The sequence below is a fragment of the Alosa alosa genome, chromosome 10 (assembly GCF_017589495.1).
Source record: "Alosa alosa isolate M-15738 ecotype Scorff River chromosome 10, AALO_Geno_1.1, whole genome shotgun sequence".
NCBI classification, from domain to species: Eukaryota; Metazoa; Chordata; class Actinopteri; order Clupeiformes; family Clupeidae; genus Alosa; species Alosa alosa.
This window is the reverse complement of record NC_063198.1, coordinates 13,001,245-13,011,244: the sequence shown is the minus strand read 5'-3', so window position 1 is coordinate 13,011,244 and position 10,000 is coordinate 13,001,245. Positions and strand designations below refer to the sequence as shown.

The following is a 10,000-nucleotide window of genomic DNA, read 5'->3' as shown; positions in this document are numbered from 1 at the left end:
AGCACTGTAGCCACACTGTAAGCCGCTTTGCGGGGGGAGGGAATATTATACCTCAGCTAGAGTACTTTAATCATATGCGGAAATCCTGCCTACTGCACCACGGCATAAGGCAGCATATCTTTTGCTATAGACCCCATCCCCTGTGGGGAGTAAAGTAGAGAGTCCTAACCGACTCTCCTCCTTGCACTGTCACTTGACACATTGGGATGATGTCTCCATAGATGATCCAACATATTGGAAGTGATGCTACTAGCATAAGTGCACAGCACTTGCTCCCACTTTCTGACCACTGTCATCATAATAAGCACTAGATCCAAAATGCTCCCACACAGCAGAAAGAACGATGCATTCTCTAACTCTGGACCTCCACGTTGCGCATGTCCTGAACCAAACAATATGCACTGTGAGAAGCGGCGAAGTGAGTTCCAAACCATTCCATCCCTAACACACACACACACACACACACACACACACACACACACACACACACACACACACACACACACACACACACACACACACACACACACACAGAAGGCTAGGCTAGTAAAAAGCATGTCTGTTAGCGATGTTGGCAGTTGCCACATATGACAACACTCCCTTGCAAGCCGGATGCTGCGATGATGACAAACACGATAGCTTCATGTTAAATGCATAGTGCCACTATTCTTAGACGTGCAGTGCATTAGGGCTCTGTGCCATGGAAGGCTGTTCAATCCACTTTAACCTCTGGGATCGGAAGTGGCATGTTGGATGGGGTCTATTTTTGTCATCATTGTCTCCCGTTCCTCTGGGATGCTGCAGTGGAGTAGATGGAGTCGGAGGATTGGGGAGGAAATATTTCATCGCTCCGGCAGTCACTGTGATGCCAAATTAGGATTTTATTTGACTACCGTCATACATGACTGAAATAACCATTTCTAAGAGTTATGTGTGTCGTTTTAAAATGGTGAATGATCACCATATGTACAAGTACAGCATAAAATAATTTTACTATAGAAATGTCCTACTCAAATAAGCCCTCGTAGACATGAGATGGGTTTTAGAAGGATTCAGAAAGAATGAGGGTGTTAGCACAAACACAAACAGGGGATTTTTGCTGCTATAAATGCACTTTAATTGTCCTTGAACGCTAGTGTTGTTAATGCCTAATGCTGCCTTACACAGTAATCTGCGTTCAAAATCAAGAAACTTGCTGTCATCTGTTTGTGGTTGTGCAATCCTGTCCAACTGACCTCTCTGTTCGGTAAACAAAGTCAAACGCTGCATTTTCTGTCCTTATCTGTTGATGGAGAATTCCGAAAGTTGCCAGAGATTTACCATAATCCCTTACTCTGGGGAGACCCACTTATGCAAATGAACTGCTAAATACCATCTATAGCAATTAGCCTCCAAATGGCTGACTGAACTCCCCTTATTAGCCTGTTGCCAACAATAGGCCTGGGCGAGCATTCCTGCAAGTGTGCTGCATGCGTGCTATGTTGCCTGTAATCTCCTCATAATGGTGACCTTGAACGTTCTCTCTCTCTCTCTCTCTCCTTCACAGAAACATTGATGGACTCCACCACGGCAACAGCTGAGCTGGGCTGGACCGTCTATCCCACATCAGGGTCAAGTGAAAACAGCGTAAGTGCAAAAATCCACCTTAATCAATGGCTTCACTTCTTCTGCCACTGTTTAGCTAGCACAGTGCTTTAAATAGCACACCCCGTACTCCACAACAGTGCATAGTGCACACCTAATCATCTCTTTTTTTTCTCTCTCTCTCTCTCTCTCTCTCTCACACACACACACACACACACACACACACACACACACACACACATCTACATTCACATGCATATGTGTCAGCCAGGGCTAGCGATTCTACTTCTGTGGAATCGGTGGTAGATAATTTATTCATTTCCAGGCAAATAATTGATCGTTTCATTTCGCCTTGATTTTTTGTTTTGCCGACACAATCTTTCTGAAATATAGATATCATACCCTTACACATGGAAAAAGTTTTAAAACGCGCTATCTATTTTTCACAGACGGTATATAAAACCCTTGTGTAATTGCTGTTAACCCTGCATGGCTCATTGGCTTGTTATGGAATATATTATCTAGCCGTTCCCAGGTGGGAATAGGACTTCCCCTTCCCTTTCTTCCTCCTCTGTGCCAGAGGTAAGATTGTGCTGTAAAAGTGTCATATCCCCTAGCCAGCAGCCCCCATTAACAACCAGGACAGATAGGAGGGTTTTCATCTTATGGAAGGGGAAAATGATAATTGTAGTTTGTATTACAACCATATGCAATGATAGATGTTTAGCACACTCATTTAATGAGTCAGTCAGCTTTCACTCTCCCTTCTCAGTCAGATATATGGTCCTCACGTGACCACAAATATTTTTGTGTGTATTCAGATTTGTTGATCTCGGCACTTGTCTTCTGCCACTTAGTGTACATTTGGTCTCTGTGTGCAGAGAGCGGGATGGTTGTATAATTTATGGGTGCGGGTTTTTTAATTTTCTGAAAGCACACTGGGGAATGATAGGGGAATTTTATGAATCTTCTCTCTCATGGTTTTCGCCCACCAAACCAATTTCCTGAATTTACATGAGCCAAATGAGCTCCGCATAAATGATCTTTTTCTACTACTGTTTGTCCTAGAAAAGGTCCCTTGCGACCAAGCCCGATTGATCGTTGCAAGCGCAGTCAGTGGCCTCACCAGCTCGTGTGCCTCGGACATCTGGCAACACAAAAAATAAATAAAAAAAAAGACTAAGGAGATCCTCTCAGAATTGAGTTACTGTCCTTACTTAGCTAAATATGACTTTTTCTGGCACTCTTAGGCCAGCTGTTAGCTCGGGCTTACAACGCGAGGCTTTAAGCCAGGCTAGCAAAACCAGGATCTGTTTGCTAAATAATGGCTTCCTGTCTCGCTCGCTCTACTCCTGGGCATGGCATGCAGCGCCGTCACCTTGGCAAGCTTCCTGTTTATTGTTGCGTGCGTGTGTCCGTGTGTGTGTGTGTGTGTGTGTGTGTGTGTGTGTGTGTGTGTGTGTGTGTGCTTGCATGCAAGGTATGAAGCTGCCCGTCTTTATGGGGCCTCGAACGTCGACTTGGTGTAAATTATTTCCGAAAGGCTTGCCAGAGAGCTGGTTGCCCCTCATGACGCATAAAGGCCCGCCCCGGGTCGGGTCCGGAAATTTAAAACCAGAGCGGGACACTAACCCCCCACCCCCACCCCTTTGTTGCGCAGCAGAACCCAGGCTCCTCTGGAGTGGTCCGGGGAAAGAGGAGGAAAATATGTTGTTGAGTAATTTGCTGGTGTATTTCAGAAAAAACCCACTCCCTATTTTATTCAATTATTTATGCTTCTGTGGTTGTTCTCGGAGCTGCTCTAAATTATACCATGCCGTGCATGTGCATGCCGAACAGAAAAAGAGGGGAAAAAGAACCAAAAAAAGAGAACAAGAGAGAGAGAGAGAGAGAGAGAGAGAGAGAGAGAGAGAGAGAGAGAGAGAGAGAGAGAGAGAGAGAGAGAGAGGAAAAGAAAGTCTTTCAAGATCCCCGTTTGTTAGACTTCAAAGTTTTTCAGATACAATTTTCCTCACAATCATCACTGTAAACCTGAGGGCATGCAGCCTCTTCCTTGCTGATTGTTACAATCAATACAAGAGAACAAAGACTCGTGGTGTCTCTTCGACTCCCGCCCACCTCTGGAGTCAATCTGAGTGGAATGAGATTTTTCCCTCTCTCCCTCCTCTCTCCATCCCTCCATCTGATGACGATGTTTAGAGCATTACACGCACTTTGCATCACTTGGCTTTCATCTCAACAGATGAATACATTAATGTATAAAAGAAGCCAGGAAGGTTTGGCAAAAAAACAATGGCTAAAGCTAATTGAATTACCGGGCCGAAATCATAACGTCAGACTTCAGAAGGAATTATCAAAATATATAAAGTCAGACATCATATGAAATTGCACCCATCCGCAGAGTAAGGGCCTGTTCAGTTTTATCTATAAAACTCAGTGTGCGTCGAGGCACAACTATTTCTGTTAAAGTGTCCCTGGTCAATGTAGGAAAATGATGTGGTGCCCAGGAATGCTGTTTATATGTCCAAGTCACAGATGGGTCTGAGCAGTCCCCAGACTCAGACTACTGAGACTACAGTATGGAAGAGAGAGGGAGAGAGATAGAGAGAGCAATTGAAAGAGAGAGAGTGACTGAGTGACAAAGAAAAGACAGTGAAATAGTTTAAGAGAGAGAGTGATAGACAAAGAAAGTGAGAGAGAAAGGGTATGAGAGAGAGAGAGAGAGAGAGAGAGAGCAGAGAGAGAGAGAGAGAGATTTTCAGCCACACAATTTCATCCAACTCTCAGGCTAGACATTGTATCAGATCCACGAGAATGTCCCCCTCCCCCTTAGATTCAACAATGGAGGGTGGGGGGTGGATTTTACAGAGTTCTGCTTCTGTGGCTCTCTGATTGGACTGATTTTCTTGTCATACTTTTTCTTTTCTTTTTTCTTTCTTTTCTTTTCTTTTTTTTTTCTTGGCTGGCCGCGCCAGACCTTACTCATATGCTTTTATTGGAAAATGGGTCTGGAGTCTGACCCCCACTAAGACACAACACATTTGGGGCTGAGGGGGGGAGGAAGTCCAGGGAGCTGGAGAGGGTTGGGCGGGGGGGGGGGGGGGGGGTTGGAAATGGGGGCCCCCCTACAGAAGTGCCTGACAGGTGTGGTAACAGGAGTCCCCGAACCTGTACGTGAGGGGCGCTCGCCGTTATTGTCTTACACACACGCGGGCCTCTCGGAGGATTAACTGCCGGATCAGTGTCATTCAAAACACGGGGCCTTCCATCAGCGCACTGCTTTTCATGACACTGGATAGCTTTTGTAAAATACAGCCAAAACCTGTTATGCAATATATTAACGGCAATGTCTGAAATGAAGTTGGGAACTCACAATGAGCAGTTCATTTACTTGTTTCATTCAGTCACGCATTCACGTTATACATATTTGTCTTTAAAAAAACGAAGGACTTCTCTGAAGTGAAGCCAAGTACAGTCCCCTCCTTACTGAACGCTCGGAGAGAAATGTAACCTAACATTACTGGGCAGACTAGATTTATTGTTTCACTTTTATCGCAGCCAGGTGTATTCATGCTTTATGTATCTCTGTTAGCTGTCATTATGGCTCCCCACAATAACTGTTATCCAGGAGGCAGCTGTGCAGGCTTGCGTCAGCTTGCGTAGCTCTGGCTGCCTCCGGTGCGACTACAAAACCTGTGTTATCATCATTAACTCTACTTGTAATAACGGTGAAATTATTTCGAGAGCTTGCCGGCTATGCTACGGGCCTAGAACATGTGGGTGGGGGTGTGGTGGGGGGTGTCATTTACGATGCACACTGGGAAAGCATATGCAAGAAGAAAGCCCTGCTATACACTGACTGATCTGTGGTGGAAATGTCCTGAGGTCAGTGCTTTAGCGGAGTGGAAGTGACGGAAATGTGAGTACTTGACCTCTACCGCCCCATGTTAAAAAATGAGGATATCACTCAACATGATTTTGGGTGATTTGTGTTGGATGAACACAGCACAGTTGTACAAGCCTTTTGTTCCCCTGAGAATGACCCTGATGTCAACCAGTTACAATGTGTGACATGGTACTTTTTGTACCACTGTACCATTTACCATGTCTGGGCCTTATGCTATAGAGGCCGTACAGACAGGCCGACAAGTTCTTTAAAGAAGATGATGTACAAATAAAGATAACTAAAGCCATGGAGTAAAAAGTGATATAGAAATGAATAATAATGGAGTATGTCTTTAGTGGAGTTCCTTGTAGTTATGCAGCTAAAACAGTTCTGGCAAAATCTTTCATGTGGTATTATTTTAGGGGCTTTTGCTTCAGTACTCACTCTTATCCTTAGCAATAACTCTGCTGCATCATGACTTTATGGGGAAGGTCTTGGAGCTCAGTCAACCGTTTGTTGTGTGTTGTGCAAACGTCAGCAGCACAGGTTCATCCTCAGGTGTGTAACAGTCTCCTTTTATCTCGTTCCCGTGTTTGTGCTTGGTGATACACGCCATTAGGGCAGCAGCATGGAGCATGTGTTGAGAATTATCTGCTGCGATATCCCATACATGGCGCACATGAATGCCAAAGCACTTGTGTTGGATCCCTAATTGGGGGGGAAAATGTGTTAAAGCGCTTTGATAAAGACCTTGCTGACACCTTATGTAAGATGTGTTATTTCCCATGAATTTCCATAAAGTTACGCACACTCATTCAGCCCTTCTCTTGATGCTGCAAATTAAATTAAATTATTGGCACAGTTATGTAAGACAACTCTGCAACTCTGGTTTCATCTTGCTAAGAGAATTAATACATTTGTATTGTTTGACAATGCAGTAAATGATTAACAAGCCATTTCCACGAGTCTGTAGTTTGCCTTCAGAGCTTGAAAACATATGGTGAGCAGTTTTATGTTACCGACTTTCAGGATGTGTTCTGGTGTCTGTTTTGCAACTTTGGTTTGTTAAATGGACAGTTGAATGACAAAGCAATTTTAGGGCCAAGAACATCATTGCATTTTCGCAGTATGTCTCTGCAGTATGTCATTCATAGTCTCTCTCTGTGCTTTTAGTGAGGTGCAGTGCCTGAAATAGCTGTTGGAGATATTTCAAAATGGCGTCTTTATGCTTTTCATTTAGGATTTTATGACTGAAGTCTAGTGTCTTCTTTTTCTTTTTTTCTTTTTCGTTTTGGTCCCGCAGAGACAGTCATTTTGTGAAAGCATCACCGATCAGAGTAAGAGGGAACGTGGGAAGTTCAAAAAAAGCACAGATGGTTGTAGAGTTAGCCCGTCTGCATGTGGCATGCAACAGTGAGGCACGCAGAACCAGCCTTCACTCTCTCTCTCTCTCTCTCTCTCTCTCACTCTCTCTCTCTGGTGACAGTTTGTTTATAGTCTATTGACATGTATGGAGTTCATTCTACAGCAAGGGGTGACCCCTAGTTTAGTTTGATTGTCAATTATGTTTGGCCTATGAAACAGTACTTTACCATTTAAAGCCTTCTCATCAGGGAACTAAATCTTTTTGTGGTTATGAGTGTTTTTTATATGTTTTTTCATGGAAATACAGAAAAATGACAGTCTAGGCCTGGCAGCGTTTTTCAATTGTCATGTTTCTGATTTATCCGAGGGGAAATATGCAAACTTGATCCACATGTAGATTCGAGGAGTGGGGATAAGAATGGAATAGGAAGCTTGTTTGTCTAACTTCACATGTTGTGCATTAACAGTGGACAGTGGTAATTGAAGCTGACTGCCTTAGACAGCTCAGTTTATGTGTCTCCGTCTCTCTTTTTTCCTTTCTGTCATTTCTTTCTTTCTCTCTCTCTCTCTCTGACTTCCCTCTATTGTCCCCTCCCTCCCTCACTTTTATTTTCATTTTTGTGATGTCCCTCCATCTCTATCTTTCTTTGTCTCTGTGTCTCTCATCCCCTCGTTGGCTTCTTATCTCGTTAGTTTTAGGGCCGAACAGTGTTTCGGCTGTTTAGTCCCTCCGCTGGCCGTGTAACCCAATGCATGGAGGGCACTGGTGTCATTTGTCCCCTTGTCCCCTCAGGACAAACCTCCCCGCTGACAGATTTCCCACAGAGACAAATTGGAAAACCTTGCCTACGGGCCCTCTCCAGTGCCTGCCCTTCTTCTTCCCTCTTTCTTCTTCTTCTTCTTCTTCTTCTTCTTCTTCTTCTTTTTGTCGGTGTCCTCTTAGTCTTCGTCGTGTTCTTTTTTTCTGCCCGCTTGTATGAAATATTTATTTACTCAGGTCAGGGAGGAGAGGCTTTTTTCGCCCCCCCGGGTTCCGCTTCTGCCTCTCTGAGCTGATCCCTGTAATGACGAGGTGTGGGAAGCCCAGATTTCATGCCGGAGCAAGCCATAAGCCATTAGCGCTCCTCTGGTTATTCATCCGCTGTGCCAGCGTGACAGACGTGGGAAGAAGGAGTGACCCCCACACACACACACACCCCACCCGATTTCCCCTGGGGGACTGACAGTTCATCAGGAAAAAATGCTGAAGACCCATTAAAAGTTGTATAGTTTATTATGAAATACCTGACAGGCGGAAGGGGAGTGGGGGTGCATTGCTGGGCATAACAGTTTAATTCCCCCTCCCACTCCCCATCGCCCACTCCCCCTTAACACCTCGCCCGGCCTCCTAAAGGGTGAGTGTGCTGGGTCTGTATTTCAGTAGTAACGGGGTTTACGCTCGGCTGTGCTCCTCACAGAAAGAGACACACTGACAGCAAGACTTATGGATCGCAGCTCTGCTGAACTTTCTGTCTCCTTGGGTGGCGAGAGATGTATCGATTCTGAACTTCATTCCCAGAGAGCGGCGGACAGTAGATCGTCCATCTCCACAACATCTGTCATGGGGTGCAGTGAAACGGATTTTTCCTCGAGCACTCTCACAATTCTTGCTCTTATTCAGTTGCATAGTCCACTGAGTTTCTACACACAGTGATAAACATTGCATTAATTACACTTAGGAACGCCATGCATGTATTTCATCAGGCTATTTAGAGACTGAGCATGCTTCATGAATTGTTTATGTGCAAAGTTCATTATGTTTTCACAGACTCGTTGGAGCATAAACAATTTTGATCTGAATTGTGCTTGTACATCGGTGTAATCGGGATATGTGCTTCAGGCAACAACAGTGGATATGTATGGGGTAATTGTATAGGGATGTATGTCTTTTATTTCAAATGCTTTCTTAATGCAAATGTTTTGAAATGGTTTGATCTAGAGCTGGACAGAATGATGTGTGTCTGGTTGTTGTTTCCTTGAGTGCCCGAAATATAAGATCTAATGCATTTCCTGCCTTGTTAGTTTTTTAGTATGGGTTTACTCTTGCATTCCTAATACCAGATACTAGGATTCCCCCCCAAAATAGAGTCAGTGTCCCCTCTTGCTGATACAGTCACTCAGGCCAAAAGCCCTAATGGGCCTCTTAGAGCAGAGCAGAACAGTGAGATCTTTCAATATTTAAAGCCCTCGGCCAGGGGAGAGAGGGCCGACCCCTGTGAGTGACAAACTGCAGGGCCTGTGTCATCTCTCCCTCCCCTCCTCCACCGCCATGACCACCCACCCTGAAGGCTGTCCTCCCGCTAGCTAGCTAGCTAGCCGAGGGCAGCGGTGGAGCGGTGGAGGAGGAGGCTCGGACGTATGCTGTTCTGCACAGTCTCCTGCGTGATGGCTTGCTTTGTGTCGGGGGGTGACCCCAAGGCCCAGACAGAGACCACAGGACCGTGTGGCGCCCCCACTTCTGACATCACACTTCATGCTTGAATTAGAGAGAGAGAGAGAGAGAGAGAGAGAGAGAGAGAGGCCCCTCATAGGCCCTCGCCATGGGCCCCTTTATGTCAGCGTATGACCCTCCAGCAGACTAGCTTGCTTGGCATTGAAAGCTTTCACTCACTTGTTGAGGCTGGTAACTGGTGACGTCCAAATTGTTAGTCCCTTTGAAAAGTTGGTTTTGAAGTCTGTGTCCAGCACCATCAGATGTCTATTAATTGCTGGCATCTGCTTGGGCTTGTCTTCCTTACTTCTTGGACTTATGTTAGATCCCTTTTTTGGGAAAACACGCTCAGACTCCAATGGAACACACGGAAACTTTTCTATCCGGCACGCTCACCCTGAAGAACCCTTGGACCTGGTTTTAGAGGAATGTGAGGTCGGAGCTGTTGTTGTTCCGCTTCTGAACCCGAAGTTCGTACATCCAAGCAACAACCCCCCCACACACACACACCTCCCCCAACCTCTTAACCCCAGGACCACCTCAACAGCCGCGAACACATGACTGCCTCAGCGGCCGCTCTCACCCCACACCCTGGTAGGCCGACGTGCAGAAAAAGAAAGAGAAAAAGATAAAAAAAACCCGTGAAAATGAAGACGTTTCTTCTAATTTCACACTTGGCGCCTGATCGCTGGGCC

General features: G+C 45.4%; 1 protein-coding gene across 1 annotated transcript in view; it reads left to right on the top strand.

Moving 5' to 3' along the window:
• ephb2b (eph receptor B2b) overlaps positions 1-10,000 on the top strand; it is a 163,780-nt gene that overhangs the window by 55,930 nt on the left and 97,850 nt on the right. The window contains 1 exon segment of the mRNA XM_048254736.1: positions 1,547-1,626. Coding sequence (XP_048110693.1) covers positions 1,547-1,626 — 80 coding nt within the window.